General features: G+C 56.0%; 6 protein-coding genes across 6 annotated transcripts; 2 read left to right on the forward strand and 4 right to left on the reverse strand.

The window, feature by feature from the left end:
* Positions 1-705: 705 nt before the first annotated feature.
* Positions 706-2,977, forward strand: ISF_04851 (C6 zinc finger domain protein; the record flags this gene model as incomplete). The annotated part of the gene is made up of 2 exons (XM_018848456.1): positions 706-1,047; positions 1,100-2,977. The coding sequence occupies 2 exons, from the start codon at positions 706-708 to the stop codon at positions 2,975-2,977; spliced, it is 2,220 nt and encodes a 739-aa protein (XP_018704182.1).
* Positions 2,978-3,220: 243 nt separating this feature from the next.
* On the reverse strand, positions 3,221-3,928 carry ISF_04852 (hypothetical protein; the record flags this gene model as incomplete). Its single annotated transcript, XM_018848457.1, has 1 exon — positions 3,221-3,928. The coding sequence occupies one exon, from the start codon at positions 3,926-3,928 to the stop codon at positions 3,221-3,223; it is 708 nt and encodes a 235-aa protein (XP_018704183.1).
* A 310-nt stretch (positions 3,929-4,238) lies between these two features.
* Positions 4,239-5,246, reverse strand: ISF_04853 (Major intrinsic protein; the record flags this gene model as incomplete). Its single annotated transcript, XM_018848458.1, has 2 exons — positions 4,239-4,835; positions 4,899-5,246. 2 exons carry the CDS (start codon positions 5,244-5,246, stop codon positions 4,239-4,241), a joined length of 945 nt encoding a protein of 314 aa, XP_018704184.1.
* Positions 5,247-8,209: 2,963 nt separating this feature from the next.
* On the reverse strand, positions 8,210-9,233 carry ISF_04854 (Protein kinase-like domain protein; the record flags this gene model as incomplete). Its single annotated transcript, XM_018848459.1, has 2 exons — positions 8,210-8,765; positions 8,830-9,233. 2 exons carry the CDS (start codon positions 9,231-9,233, stop codon positions 8,210-8,212), a joined length of 960 nt encoding a protein of 319 aa, XP_018704185.1.
* Positions 9,234-11,990: 2,757 nt separating this feature from the next.
* Positions 11,991-13,586, forward strand: ISF_04855 (galactose-1-phosphate uridylyltransferase; the record flags this gene model as incomplete). Its single annotated transcript, XM_018848460.1, has 1 exon — positions 11,991-13,586. The coding sequence occupies one exon, from the start codon at positions 11,991-11,993 to the stop codon at positions 13,584-13,586; it is 1,596 nt and encodes a 531-aa protein (XP_018704186.1).
* A 378-nt stretch (positions 13,587-13,964) lies between these two features.
* On the reverse strand, positions 13,965-15,365 carry ISF_04856 (squalene monooxygenase erg1; the record flags this gene model as incomplete). Its single annotated transcript, XM_018848461.1, has 1 exon — positions 13,965-15,365. One exon carries the CDS (start codon positions 15,363-15,365, stop codon positions 13,965-13,967), a length of 1,401 nt encoding a protein of 466 aa, XP_018704187.1.
* Between the last annotated feature and the right edge of the window lie 362 nt (positions 15,366-15,727).

Below are 15,727 nucleotides of genomic sequence, written 5' to 3' on the forward strand. Positions count from 1 at the left end.
CTCCTGTCGGCGAGTTGTATGTAAGTGTGTTCGCCCGAACGGCGGACGAATATCACCACAGAGGTCCGAGTTGCAAGTAGCCACCACCAGCTCTGCTTTCTCGGCGGAAGATGTTGCCATGTCGACGCCCCCGACCTAGAATCGGACAGTTTATTGCACCTGTATATCTTCTTTTCCTCATCGTTTTACCGAAACAGTGTAAATGATGAGGCGGCTGTGGGGGCGACAAGTGTGCAGGCCCTCTACGCTCCGTCAGCAAAGCGGGTGTATCATGCCACACACACTGTGGCAGTACAAGTATAGGAAAGTGAAGTACGGTGGGAAGAAAGAAAAATTAGAACCAAAAATAATCATATAGTCCCTTTTCTTTTTCGAACTTCTCACATGATCGATTCCTGGCTGACTCCGGCACTTCCAGCTGGCTCGGAAGGGAAGTCGGCGAGGCTGTCTCTTGCACCTAGTTACTGTATAAAACAAGTCCACTCGCCAAACTCCGCCGTTCGGCGTTTGCTTCTTACAACCTCTACCAAGCTCACGGATCACAAACCACCACATTGTATCTCCCATTAAGCGACAGGGCTCTTGCCTAGACTCGCAAACAGTCGTCATTCGCTACATTTTCTTGGCCATCGAGCCACAATCTCTTTTGCCCCCTCGCCGCTCGGTCCGCCCTCGGAATTGGTTCTCCTAGCCTGCTCCGACCAAATGACGGCTGCTGACGGAGGCTCTCGCGACGCGCGCCAGGAAAGGCGGCGGAAGACGAGAAAGGGAACCCGCAGCTGCTGGGAGTGCAAGCGCCGCAAAATCCGATGCATATTCTCATCCCCAAGCGATGCCACGTGCATCAGCTGCTCCCGCCGCTCCCGGGAATGCGTTCGCCAAGAATTCCCCGACCAGACGACGCCAGAGCGCAGCAGCAGGCTCGTTGGCGATCGCTTCCTGCGCATGGAGGCCATGATTGCCAAGCTAGCCAAGCAGCCTTTATCTGAGACCAGCAGCGTCGAGTCGTTGGCCGTGTCTGGGAACGCAGGGGCAAGGCCCTCGCCCGTAGGTATCCATGGCCGTTCACAGCACGCAAACGTTAACCTTACTTCACTAGGGACCAGTGGATGGACCTGCTATACCAGGCTTCCTTGTATATGAGGACAGCTTCAGCACGCCTGCTTCGTCACCACACACTCCGCCTCACCCTCAGTTTGTCATAGCCCCGACGCCAACTACGACCAACACAAAGGCCCGTGAAATGTCGAGGATCCTGCTGGCGGCCTATCCTAACGAAACATATGTCCAGGTTCTCGTCGATTCAAGCACGACGTTTTTGAACAACTACCTGACCATGTTTCATTCTTATCGCGATATTGACGACTGGATTGACCTTCCAGCTCATGAGCGAATGGACTACCATTTGCTGCATACCCGGCAGACCATCGATTCACACCCCGCCGTCATCGCAGAGCAGATGCTCGTCCTTGCTAATGTCTTACAGCAAGCCCGGAGCGACACGCTGGCCAAGCTTAAGGCCCTCTCCGACGAGCCCCCCAAGGCTATCATGGCTCGCCTAGCCACCACTGCCATGAGCATCGTCGGCGCTAGCAACATGATGCTGGACACGAGCGAGGGCATGACGTGTCTGATTCTCGACAGCATATACCAAGCCAATCAAGGAAATTTGCGCCGCGTCTGGCTTGCCCACCGACACATCGTTAGCATTGCGCAAGGGCTAGGCATCCACCGCCGTCCTTATCGAGCGCTCAGCATCAAATCAATTCAGTCGAGCTGCATCCTGGATCCTCGGTTCCTCTGGCACCGCATTGTACACATAGACCGCCTGTTCAGCCTCATGCTAGGACTGCCACTTGCCTCGCCTGATTCGTCCATGATGAATGAACCAACCCTCAGCCAGGACACAGCCATGGGTCAACTCGAACGCCGGCATGCGTTTGCAGCTGGTCGGATCCTAGAGCGGAATGACCGTGAGCCCACCGCAGGGGACTTTGAGCTTACACAGAACATCGATGCAGATCTGCAAAAGGCCGCCAACAACATGCCGAGCTGGTGGTGGCTTGAACCAGCCTGGAAAGATTCCCTTACCAGCACACAACGGTTCTGGGAGTCCCGGCGTCTGATCAACCAGATATACCACTATTATTTATTACACCAAACTCACTTACCCTATATGATGATCGGTTCGGCAGCCGACTCGAGTCGCTACGACTATAGCCGCAATACGTGCATCAGTGCTAGCCGCGACATCTTGACGCGGTGTCTGAATAATATTTTCGAAGACGGGTTTCTCTCACACTGCCGACTCCTCGACTTCTTGGCCTTGATGTCTTCTCTTACTCTGCTACTCATGCATCTCTACATCAAGAGACACGGAGGCGGTCCTTGCCTAGCCCACCAGCGGCTGTCGGATCGCGCCATGATCGAGCAGGTGTTGGAAGCCTTGGAAAGAGACGTACCAGCGGACGGTAGCGAGTCAAAGAACCCGGCGGCCAAGATGATCCGACAACTGTTGGCAATAGATACTGATCTGGGCTTCCACTCTGACACCAATACGCCTGACGATACTGGTACCGGCACTGCCAGGTCTCATGACGCGGAACCGATACGGTTTTTTGTCCCCTGCTTCGGAGTAATTACTATCTCCAAAGACGGCCAGATGGTTTTTGAGGGTGTCGACGCTGAAGACTCTATGAGCAACGTTTCGCAGTTCCTAGGGCAGACAGGTAACACGGGTCCTACTGGGAGTGCAGCCGCCAGGCATCAAGGATCTGCTGCCTTCAGGACCCTGTCTATTCCCTCTGCCAACGAGAACTATATGCCTGCGGCGTCGTCATTGCCAACAGAGGAAGCTGATCAATGGGCGCTTCAAGGCGTTGAATTTGCATTTTTCGAGAGCTTGATGCGAGAAAGTTCCGGGCAGATAGGGGACTCTGTGGGGAGCAACCTGTGGGCAAGTGCTGCTGGGCTGTAGAGTCGCGCTGGCAATACGACGTCGTCCGGGTGCTTCGTAAGTTCTAATAAATGGATGCAGAGCAACTTTAATACTAAGATATCCATTGAGAAATGCTTGTGAGACATATACATGCTAACAAGCTCACGGAATACAGACAAGCACAAAAGCACAACGGCAGGAAAGTATCCAGAAAAGAGCAAGATACACGGACAACGCATGGTCGCAAAAGGGAAAACTCGCATAGAAACAAACATCAATCGTCTACTTCTTAAGGACCAGCTCAAAGTCGAAAAGGCTGACCGGAAGCTTGGTCAAGGGGTCCGACGGGGGACTCTCCCGCGTCGGCTTTGCGCCGTAGATGCCCACATGCACCATCTGCCCGGCCCGGCCGTCATATCTGCTGAACGCCCAAGTTACCTGCCGCAGCTGGCGCCTCGTCCTACCCCCGTCTTCCAGCACGTACACCCACGCATCGGTGCCCTGGCGCTCAATCGTGACCGTGGCCGTCTGGTTTCCTCCTGTCTGCCGCTCCAAGAGCGGGCTCAAGCTCCAATCCGACAGGGTGTCGGTGCCGACGACGCCGAGCGCAGGCGCGCCGTCAGTGAACTCGATACCGGCCTTGATGGAGCGCGCCGCGAATGCTTCGCGGGATGGAAAGGCGAGGACGAGGCCGCCCTGGTCGTAGAGCGTGCGCCACGGCGCGGCGACGGTGACGCGGGCGCTTAGAAAAGAGGCGGCGGGCACGGTGGTGTAAAGGAAAGGCGCGGTGAAGTTGTTGCGGTCGGGAGCGGGTCGCCAGATGTCGGTGTCAGGCGGCACATGGATCGTGACAGGCTGGTCGACCGGGGAGACGGGGCTCGCATTGGCGTAGTTTCGCCAGCGCCAGACGAGGGAGGAGCCGGATGAGGCGGTCGTGGCCACAGACGAGGATGCGAGCACGGCACCGACGATCAACTTGCAGGAGACCATTATGGAGAAGAGCGAGGAGAAGAACGCTGAAAGGTACGTGCCTTGCTATACGTGTTGTGACAGGGCGATGATGGTAATGAAGTATAGCGACTGGTAGGTGCCCGAGCTGAAATCGAATTATCATTAGGATTCTTCTAAACTGCGCTACTTCTGCAGGAACTCAACGGTTCCTTCTGTCCCACCCTCCTTCACACCTATTCATGCCTAATGCGTGCTAATACCTGACAACCCAGATTTATTATGAACTTCCACAAGACGTTTGCACAAGCCTGTGCATGTTTTCACCGACATGGACTCCTTTTGGCGAGATTTATGGCAAGCTAGGCGCAGCAGTGCCGTCAGTGCTCCTGGAAAGCGGGCGCTTCTCGCCGCTGCCTGGCCGCTCCGGCGAGTGGTGGGTCCGGCCCTTCTCCAGGTCGTCGTCATCCTGGCCCGGGTTGGCCGTCTTGTAATCGACCCAGGTGAGGAAGGTGTAGAGCCCGTAGGCCACGCCGGAGCCCATGAACGGGCCGAGCCAGTAGATCCACTGGTAGCCTGTGAAGCCTGTGATGACGGCCGGGCCGAAGGAGCGGGCCGGGTTGATGCCGGTGCCGGTGAAGTTGGTGCCGCAAATATGGGCGATGAAGACAGCGAGGCCGATGCCGATTGGCGCGAGGAAGGTGGCGCGGTGTTTCTCGACGGCGAGGAAGTAGACGGTCAGAACGAGCTGGGCGGTGAGGAACATCTCGATGAAGAGGCCACGGACGATGCTGGTGCCGTCACCGAGGGTATTGGCGACGCCGAGAGGGCCCGGGAGGAGACCGTCGGCGACGGCAGCGGCGGCGATGCCGGCGACGATCTGGGTAGGGAATACGGCGAGACCTCGAAGAGGCGAGACGGCGCCGACTAGAACGAGACCGAGTGTGACCTGTACATTGTTTGTCAACTTTGCGGGACTTACAGGCTACCCTTTTACCAAAGAATAACTTACGGCCGGGTTAAACATGCCGCCGGTGACGCGGAAGAAGATCCAGACATTGACAGCGAGGGCAGTGCCGAAGGAGGCGGCAATGTACATGAGGCTGAACGGGGCGAGGGGCCGAGCCTGGAGGTCACTCGGGTTGTTGGTGTCGAGGGCGGCCTGGGTACCGATGAAGGAGAGGAGGAGGAACATGAAGGTGCCACAGAACTCGCCGACGACAACGGTCAGGGTGTTCTTGTACTGGCTGGGGATGGGATGATCGCGGCCTTCCTTGCTGTAGCGATTGGTACTGCCGGCGCCTACGTCGATGGTGGCCGGGATTGGGGGAGGGGAGTCCTGGACGGCGGTGACTGCCATGATGAATGATGTGTGTGGCTGCAGCTTTGTAGGGGACACAAAGTATATTCAAAGAAGCGAAGGAAAAAGTCGCACTGGAGGAAAAGAAAAGGCACGCAGCATTTCCTTTCAGGCGACGGGCAGTGGCCACTCTCTTATACAATGAGCCGCTGTGCTCTGGCTCTTACACGGAGGGCAGCAAGCTTGGGCCTGGGCTGGCTGGGTGGCTCGGAATGGTCCGGTGTGCCCCATCGGCCAATCGCAATACAAGGAGCTCGATATGGGCTAAGGCGAAAAGGACCCTTGGCGCACATCATGTTCATGGTTCGGTTCTGGTCCGCAAGCGGATGGGGTGAGGGGAGAGGAGGGGGCTCACAGACAAGACTCTCACACACCCGACCAGCTGTTGTCTGCAGTGTCCCTTGTTATTATGCAAGCCGACGCCACACACGGCTCGCTTGCATGAAGCCGTTGAAATGCTACCTGCTCCAACGAAGCAAGTTTTCAACTTATTCTCTACTATACCTCCCCAAGTCGGAGCCCAGGGTTGCAGAGGAGAATGCACTTTGCTAACACGCCACTGAGAAACAGGGGGTTTCATGACAATTGCCATGTTGGAATTTAGCCCAGCATTCTTGTCGTCTCTCATCTAACTAGTCTTCCGGGTCGGCATCGGCGGAAGAGAGCAGGAAACGCATCCGGCTGAAACTAGGTTTGATGCTTTGCCGTGATTTGGACTAGACTCGGCCGTTGGTCTGCTCCAGGTTGGCGCGAAGGCGTGAGCTGATCCGCTAACCGTTTTTTTTTCTCTTGCTTAAATTTTTTTTTTTTTTTTGCAGAGGAAAAAAAATAATTTTCTCGTATCGGCGGGGTGCAGGTGCATATGTCAAGGCGGCCGCCGCAACAAAATGCACTGGATTGTACCTGCTGAGCTGAAGTCGTTTCGGGTTGAGCGTCGACTGGTGGTGATGGTGGTGGCTGTGAGTGGGATGCAAAATTCAAGAACCAGCTGCATACCGTCTTGTTGATCAAGTCAACATGGAAGCATATCTTGGCACTTTGTAGGTTATCTTTGAAAGTTTACTTTGTTGAATTCTCTTTACAAGCACACCAACTCAATAGTTTGAGTTGTCTCGATTTCTAGGGTTGCTGCCACCGCCACGGCTTCTGGCGAAATCGCACCAATGAAGCCCAGGCGAATTTAGCTTTCGAAGCGTCACTGCTCGACCACTACAGCACACAAAAATGCCGGCATGCAACGTCCGGGACAGTGGCGGCGGGCGAGCCGTACGATGGATGATGTGGATGGACCAGTCTGGACCGGCCCCTCGTTTTCCTCGAAGCCACTCCCCCGAGAACAGACATTTTGGCCTATCGATTCCTCGGATGCCATCTTGCATTGCAAGAAAAAAGGGAATAAACGGGCCTACGCATCATGTTCAGCTCTGTCGGCCTTTGTCGTCTTGCTGCGCCTGCTTCTCCATTCGCCCAGACGCGGAACCGAGAGTTGCAGTCTTGCCGGGACCCTCACGGCACCGCAAGACGCATGCAACTAGTCTCCATTCCAGTTTACCTTTTTCTTTTTTTGCCTTTCAGATTCTCATCTATATAATGGCTATTGACCAAGTTAAGGCTCTTACTGCTGGTCGGCTACTATGCATAGGGGCTGCATTTTGCCACGGTTCCGTCTACTTGGCCACCCTGGCCGGCGTAACATCAGACCTCCATTACATGCCGATGTCCACAAGCTTCGTAGCGTTGGGTACCGTCCTGATCGACGTAGGTTAGTATCATACACGAAGGACTCAGAATGGGGTCGTCGGCTCGGACAAGCAGGATGAGATTGTCTAGATCATGCTCTGGCTCGTACGACACTCGCGTTGCGGACTCGTGACCGGAGATGCGCTCGGTAGTAGGGCTTTGAAACTCAAGACGCAAATATCACCTCATCTTCTCGTAAACCGAGCAGTGTTTGCTTTTTGAGTGTGCATCTTTGCGGTCTCACATGCCGTCCCTGCGTATACATCCCGTGAAGCAATCCGTTGATGCTGCAGCTGCAAGCTGACGTGATGGCCACCCTCAACCACAACAACAACCGGCAATCCCGCTGCAAACTGATGAGAAAGCTAGGCATGTCTCTCCTTTGCGTTTGCTTTTGCCACACTTGAATGATGCGAAAACGTGTTTCCTGCTGTTGCAAGCATTTCATTCGTCGCAAATCCGCGTCTGTCTGTGATGCTGGTTGTTGCGGATCGGGTAGCTGATCAGTAACTCATCAACTCGCGACCGTCTACGCAGCCGTCAGATAATTCGGGCATCAAGATCGCTCGAGGGTACCGCAGAATTTCATCATCTTGACTACAAGGTATCGGCATGCCGGTCTGCATATCAAGTTTCAGAATATGCCGAGCGGTGCAAATGAAGCTGCTATATCGCGTCGGCGTGTACTTGACACCAGCGGCATCGCCACCCACTTGCCGGCATGCGTCGCCTAATACCACCCTCGTCAATAAATTAACGAGTTTCTTATACGCGGTAGTTGCGGGCGGGATGTGCATTTATGCATGAATATGCCAAGTAAGCAGGACGGAAGCAATGCGGTGGTGCAGGGAACGGAACGGATGTGCTGTCAGATCGACACTGTTCCGTTCACATGCCGAATGAGACCGTTTCTTTTTTTTTTCTTGTGTGGTTCTCACGCCAAGACCAAAAAAAAGAAAAATCACACCGGTAATGAGCACTTCAGTTATTACCTCCAGATTAACTATATTAACCCAACGCTTATGCAGGAAGGGTGAGGCGAAAGTGAGACATCACGATCCCGGACCGCCGTGGCCAGAGCCCACCAGAACGTCCCCTACCCTCACTTGCCCGGCAATCGAGACTAAAATTCTTTATCCATCTCTTCATAAAAGTAGCCCTATTATAACTCACTCGACCGTTTCTTTTTTGCTCCACACAGCGCCTAGCAGGGTTTATTATTATTAGCCATCGGTGAGGAAAGCATCCAGATACCTCATCGTGGAGTCTCCTTCTCTAGTTGGCCGACGAACCCCTTCCTCCCAAATAAACCCATACTGGAACAGAATGCCAATCTCCCTAGATGCCTGAATCGCGTCCTTTTCTTCCTGCGTTGCGTCCCCGATGGCGCGGTGGAATGTCTGCCAGAACAGCGCCTCGAGCACAACGCGGTCGTCGGAGTAGTGCCAGCCCTTGGGGCCCATGGACCCCAGCGCGTTTTCAAGCGCATACAAAGACTTGCCAAAAGGAAGGACCCGAGCATCTGCCCAGTCGACGACCCCTGTGATGCGCCCGTCGTCGCCTACGAGCATGTTCAATCCGGTGAGGTCGTCGTGGACCAGCGCGGAGGGATACGAGGGCGAGAAGAGCATCCAAAGCTGGGAGTGTGCTTGGCCTACGACTTTGGAGAAGCGAGCAGGCAACGAAGCACGTAAGAGTCGGAGGTTTTCAGCATACTCGCGCTGAACGTCTCCTGGACTGTGCATCGGTTGCCTCTTGATCCAAGACTCGGCAAAATAGCTGGCAAATATAAGTACTAGAACTTGGTAGTAGCAGAGATGTATGGGTAGGGGGCTGAGCATACCCGGCCAAGGACCCGACCGTCTTTCGCGGGTCAAGTTCTCGAGTAGTTGTGCAAGTGCTTCCGCGCACGATGTCCATCTCATAGACTGACAGCGGCCGTGACAGGCCAATTGTCCCATGTTCCGTGCAGGTTGGTACCAGTCGCGGGTGGGCTTGTTTTGCAAGTCTCATGGTATCCATGTCCAGCTTCGACACGCCTGCTCGGAATTGCACAATCTTGCGGTTCTCAGGGTCGCCAGCGGCAACAGTGTAGCTGAAGTGGCCTTGGATAGGAACTGGTTCGAGAGGTGGCCCGACGAGGCGTTGGGCGAGATGGTCACACTCCTGCCGCGTTGCATCTGTGAAGTCATGGAAGAATGACTCGATGCTGTCATTAAGAGAATATACAAAATATTGAGATGCCATTGCAAATTATGATAGTGGTCATATAATACTGAAAGCAGGCAGTGGGTTTCGAGTCAGAATGCAGGAGCTCAATGCTTTTTTCGATGATACTCCCAAGGGAGCATGTCGTGAAGTGCCAACAGCTGTCAGTCCAGGAGAAGAGTGTTGGTTGGCCCTAGCTTTTTCGTTTGTCCTACAAAGTGTTTCATCTCATCCCGCCTTATTGCATATTTAGCTAACAGAGGCCCTCTCCCCGTTGCTATTGTTGCCTACCCGACCGACTGGGAGTGGGCAAGTTTTCTTGATTCCTGAGAGACATCAGCTCTCCAGCGTATCATCTCAAGACCAACTTACTAATTTTAAGGGGACCAAGTTTAAGATTGATTGACGGGGAACCGGCTGCCCACAAACGATGCTCCACCGTATCCAGCGCGTCCCGCCAGACCCTGTAAATCCTCCAACCTCATCCAAACCTCAGGTTTCCAACTCTCGCTGCTTCCGACTACCATTCCCGCCGGGAAACGTGGGCCACGAGCACGATTGCTTCCTCCTTGACGCTCGTCACGCCCGAGCGCTCTCTCCCATGGTCGCTCTATACCTCTAACCTACCCACGTTCCCTGACGCGGTTTCGGACGCCCACCAAAAAACGGGTACGCGATATCATGACCCCCGGGGCCAATTTGGAGGCGGAGGCTTAACAGGGCCGCATCAACCATGAGACTTCTTTGGGGCCAGGTTGGTACGTCTGCGAGACGGCCGACTAGCTGCCTACGAAGACCGTTTCTGCGACGGCCATACCTTCAATATTATCATGGCATGGCCGACATAACATCTCGACAGCGCAAGGCTATTTACATCCCTGAAGTGGACCTGGAAGATTTTGAGAACTACACTATCGGCGGCTACCATCCAGTCCTTATTAATGGGGACACTTTCCAAAAAGGCCGATACAAGGTTGCCCACAAGCTTGGCTTTGGCGGCTATTCTACAATTTGGCTGGCCCGCGACAACATGTTGGATCGCTATGTCGCACTAAAGGTCATTGTTGCAAGCGAAACGCCGCAAAATACGGAAGCAAAGATACTTGACCAACTTCAGAACCTCGATTCATCGCATCCAGGGAAGCAGTTCATCCCCCGTTTATTGGATACATTTTCTATCGAAGGTCCAAACGGAATACATGCATGTCTTGTACAAGAAGCGGCCAGCTCCAGCGTCGCTGCATCCAAAGATGACTCTTCAAACCCCATGTTTCCGACGGACACCGCCAGGTCCATTGCAGCTCAGCTGATTATGGGTGTGGCATATCTGCACTCGCGAGGCATATGCCATGGAGGTAGGTTGAGGACCTGGAGTCTTTCTGCTCGCCCAGTGTTGCTCACTAGATCCAGACTTGCAACTGAGAAATATTCTATTTCGCGATCCACACCTCGGCGAAACTAGGCCTGATATCCTCCGCGAGAAATACCGCTTATATGAATCCCCTATCAAGCAAGTTGACAACGCTGCTGTTGAACCCGCGCGCCACCATCTGCCGTTTATCCAATGCACGTGATGATGGCCGCTGATAAACTGATAGATCCGATCATTGCTGTATCCGACTACGGAACATCTTTCATGTTGGCTACCGAGCCCTCTCCTGAGCTGCGCACGCCACCTACTCTTCCTACCCCCTGAAGATTTCTTTTGGGAGCCCACCACATTGGCGGCGGACATATGGACACTCGGCGTTAGCCTATATGAAGTTTTGGGCGAAAGTTGCCTCTTTGAATCTTTCACTAGCGACCGAGATTGCATTATGGCAGACGTGATGAATACCCTGGGGCGGCCACCCGCGCGTTGGTGGCATAGCTGGCTAAATCGAAGGGGGCTTCTGAAGCCAGAGGGCTCCTCGATGCATGATCTCGAAAGACTCTACAACCCTGGTTTCCGACCGTTGCATCAGCGCATGTGGGACATGGGACGGGGCACGACGGCTGAGACTTGCGAATGGGATGTTGAAGGGGGTGCGATGCGGGCGTTGAGGAGCTGCTACGGCACACGCTGGTATGGGAGCCTTTGGAGCGGCCAACGGCCGAACAGCTGATGAGGTCAGAGTACACGGTCAAGTGGGCTATGCCAGCTTGGGAGCAGCAACTGGAAAGAACCAAAAAGACGTAGATGCGATGAATTATTGTATGTGTAATGTAAACTGTAATTTACTTGTAGGAAGCTCGTAAAATCACGATGTAGAATGCAAAAGTCGGCTGGAACGATTAGTGCCGAGCAAGCACGTGGAACCAGTCGAGATATGTACTGTATGTATGTATCATTGTGCAAATGGATCCGTTAAGACAATACGCACCTTAGCGCCACTATTTCCGGTTATTCGCACCTTGCTCTTTAACTCTGGTAGAGAAGTACCAAAAGACAGACCCAGCCGTGGTAGCAATTGCGTCTTCTTTCATTTCACATTAACAGTTATATAAAACAAAATTGCTTTATGAATGCAGTTGTTTATTTTATCCAACAGCCACTGAAACACTGTACTCGTAGTTATAGGGTATTAGTACGTACTGTACATATTCGTGCCTGTAGCTTGTGAGACGGGGCGGCAACTGAGCTCCACCACGATTAGGACGTATCCGCCCCTAGCTTCCGCCCGCCAGGCAAGGAAAAAAAGAGCCGCTTCACGGAGCTTCATCAAAACTACAACCTACATCCATTGTAACCCGAACCTCGCCAATTGGACCCCCCGTGACACGACGGTCTCCTCCCCCTTCCACCGATCGACCGTCATGGAGCGCCACAAGCAGGCCGTCTCCAAGATCGCCGCCGCCGTCCGCGGCTTCTTCGACCGGCGCGAGTCCTACCGCATCTTCCACGGCTCGACCAACAGCACGCGGCCGCGCCCCGGCCCTGGCCAGGCCGGCGTCGTCGACATCAGCGCCCTGCGCAACGTGCTCTCCGTCGACCGCGCCGCCCGCACCGCCCTCGTCGAGCCCAACGTGCCCATGGACCGCCTCGTCGAGGCCACCCTCCCGCACGGCCTCGTCCCCCCCGTCGTCATGGAGTTTCCCGGCATCACCGCCGGCGGCGGCTACGCGGGCACCGCCGGCGAGAGCTCCTCCTTCCGCCACGGCTTCTTTGACGAGACGGTCAACTACGTCGAGATGGTGCTGGGGGACGGGGAGGTGGTGCGCGCGTCGCGCAAGGAGCGCGCGGACCTGTTCCGCGGCGCGGCGGGCGCGGTCGGCACGCTGGGCGTGACGACGCTGATGGAGCTGCGGCTGGTGGAGGCGCGCAGGTATGTGAGGACGACGTATCACAGGACGAGCTCGGTGGCGGAGGCGGTGGCGAGGGTGCGCGCGGAGACGGAGGACCCGGAGAACGACTACGTGGATGGCATCTTGTTCGGCAAGGACCACGGCGTGGTGGTGACGGGCCGCATGACGGATGAGCTGCCGGAGGGCCGCAAGCCGCAGACTTTTAGCCGGGCGCTCGACCCCTGGTTCTACTTGCACGCGCGCGACCGCACCAAGGCGCTGCCCTCGGCCGGCACCGTCGGCGCCAGCGGGACGGCGACCTCGTTCACCGACTACGTCCCGCTGGCCGAGTACCTCTTCCGCTACGACCGCGCCGGCTTCTGGGTCGGCGCGCAGGGCTGGACCTACTTCAAGCTCGTGCCCTTCAACCGGTGGACGCGCTGGTTCCTCGACGACTTCATCCACACGCGCATGATGTACCGCGCGCTGCACGCCAGCGGCGAGTCGGCCCGCTTCGTCGTCCAGGACCTCGGCCTCCCCTACCACAACGCTGAGGCGTTCATCGACTACACCGCCGACAAGTTCAACATCTGGCCGCTCTGGCTGTGCCCGCTCAAGCCCACCCAGCAGCCGACCTTTCACCCGCACACCGGCCTCACCGAGCCCGTCGGCACCGCCGGCGCCGGCGCCCCCTCCGCCGAGGCTGGCGCCGAGCCGCAGCAGCAGATGGCGCCGATGCTCAACATTGGCCTCTGGGGCTGGGGCCCCGCCGACTTTGAAGAGTTCGTGGACAAGAACCGCGACCTCGAGGTGAAGCTGCAGGCGCTGGGCGGGCGCAAGTGGCTGTACGCGCACACGTACTACGACGAGGAGGACTTTTGGAAGGTGTACGACAAGCCGTGGTACACGGCGCTGCGGGAAAAGTACGCGGCGACGACGCTGCCGACGGTGTACGACAAGGTGCGCATCGACGTGGAGGCGAATCGGCGAAAGAGGCAGGAGACGAGGCAGTCGCTCAAGGGGAAGTGGCCGGTGGGCGGGTTGTACGGGATCTGGAAGGCGATTCAGAGCGGGGATTATCATCTGCACAGACGAGCGGAGTGGAAGTACAAGGGAGAGAAGAAGTAAAGCGGCGGCCTGTCTGACTAGATAGATGTACTAGATGAGTGTATTTGCTGTATTTATAGACTGGATATTCCACAACGTAAAAGTTGGTGTGCGAGTGCGGCCTCGCTGAATGGAGCTGTAAATAGACGACGGAATTATATAATGTGTTTATGGGGTGCCACGGCGACATTTTGCAGTCGATGTGCTCTTCATGTGCCTTGATATTGTGCTTCCTACTATTAGAATCTTTGAAGATGGATCGCGAATCGCCTCGGACATGATAACAAGGAGAACATGGATAATAATAAAGACTAAATTTCTTCTTCAACTCCCTTGAGCTACCCTCGTGTGTCAATACAAAGCACAATAAACCGTGGCTTTCATAGCCTGACGGTGCCGTCATCCAGCGAGCTCATAGAAAATACACATAACCAATACCAAGCATGCTCGTAACAGGATGCCTACAGAATCCACCAAAGTGACCGGAAGCTTCCAGGTCGGCTTGGAGAGGAACAGGCCCCAGATTGAAAACAATACCACCGCAAAGAAGTGCCACAGCAGGTCGAAAGGGTTCTTGGTGATGCCGGCCGGGCCATCCACGCAGATTCCACCGCGCTTCAGGTACTCGAGGCAACCTTGCCGGAGGAGCGTCAGGTAGTAGTCGTCCTCCGCGGCAAACAAGGAGTACAGTGTCTGCGTCAGGACATTGATGCCAAAGCTGCGGCATCTTCGCCGCCAGTGAAATTCCGCGAATTGCTGGAGGAGCAGGCCGACATTGTCAAAGTCGGGCGTCCTGGACGGGTCGAGCAGCTCGCCCAGCAGCACGACGTCGTTCAGGGCAGCGGTCACGCCGCCCCCGGTGAGCGAGTGTCGCATCCTGGGCGCGTCCCCCGCGACCAGCAGGCCCGGCGTGCGGTTCGACGCCGCCGGGAGCAACGAGTTCTGCAGGCAGCGGAGGCGGCCCGCCTCCAGGCCGGCGAGGAACGCTGGCCGGACGCACGCCGGCAGGCCCGGCACGATCCTGCGCCGGACGTAGCCGGCCGCACCTCCGTCGACCTCCTCGAGACCCTTGGGGACTTGTACGAGGGCGCTCGCCTCCCGCGCCCCGATCTGGCACAGCAGCACGGGGGCGTCGCCGAGCAGGACGTGGCCGAAGCCCGGCGATGGCAGCGCGGTGTCTGGCAGCTCGAGCGCCCAGAACCGCGAGCGAGACTGTACGATCTTTTTTGACGACGACGACGACGACGACGACGACGACGCCGCTGCGGTGCGGAGCTTGCTGTTCGCGATGATGGTTAGGGGCGCGAAGAAGCAGTCCGGCTCGCCGTCGGTCAGCGAGGTGACGCCGAGCACCTGGTCGGCGTGGTCGACCGTGATCAGCCCGGTGACCAGCGTTTCGACGAGCGTGACGCCGGGCTCCTCCGAGGCCGCTCGTCGCAGCCGCTGGACGAAGCGGCCGCGGTGGAACGAGCGGCCCTCGGTGCTCTCGGGGTAGGCGACGGTGACGACCTCGTCGCGGTGGCGGACGTGGTGGCCCTGGACGGGGACGCTGTCGATGCCGTCCAGGCAGTGACCCAGGCCGAGCTCCTGCAGGGCCTGGACGCCGCCGGGCGGCAGCAGCTCGCCGACGATGCGGTCCGGCGGCGTGAGGGAGCGTTCGAGGAGCAGGACGGAGCGGCCTTGGCGGGAGAGGGCGACGGCTGCGGCAGAGCCGAATATTCCTGCGCCGACGACGATGACGTCCGCTTGCCGGTACTGTGCGCGTCCCGAGTCGAACGATTCTTGTATGGGAATGGTCATTGTGAGAGGGGGGTAGCTGTGTCTGCGCAGAGGGGGGACTGGGCAGGGAGTAAGTAAGATGGCAAGCGATGAAGCGCCTCGGTATGAATGGGATAAATATAGAAATTATAATAATCAAACGAAATGCACACGTGTAGCTACCACCTTAGGCTTTGATCACGCAAAAGAATAAAAGATTTTTAAAAAGGAAATATATATATATATATACTCACAAACCAAATAGACTTGCCGCCGTTCTTGTGTGGCCCAAACTATGCAAGGCATCGTACAAGACTGATGATACTAAAGGCATGCCGACACCCAACCAGCGCCTTTTAACCTTTCGTTAGATCTCACTAGCGTTAAATATTGAATTAGCAAAA

The sequence above is a fragment of the Cordyceps fumosorosea genome (assembly GCF_001636725.1).
Source record: "Cordyceps fumosorosea ARSEF 2679 chromosome Unknown scaffold_11, whole genome shotgun sequence".
NCBI lineage: Eukaryota > Fungi > Ascomycota > Sordariomycetes > Hypocreales > Cordycipitaceae > Cordyceps > Cordyceps fumosorosea.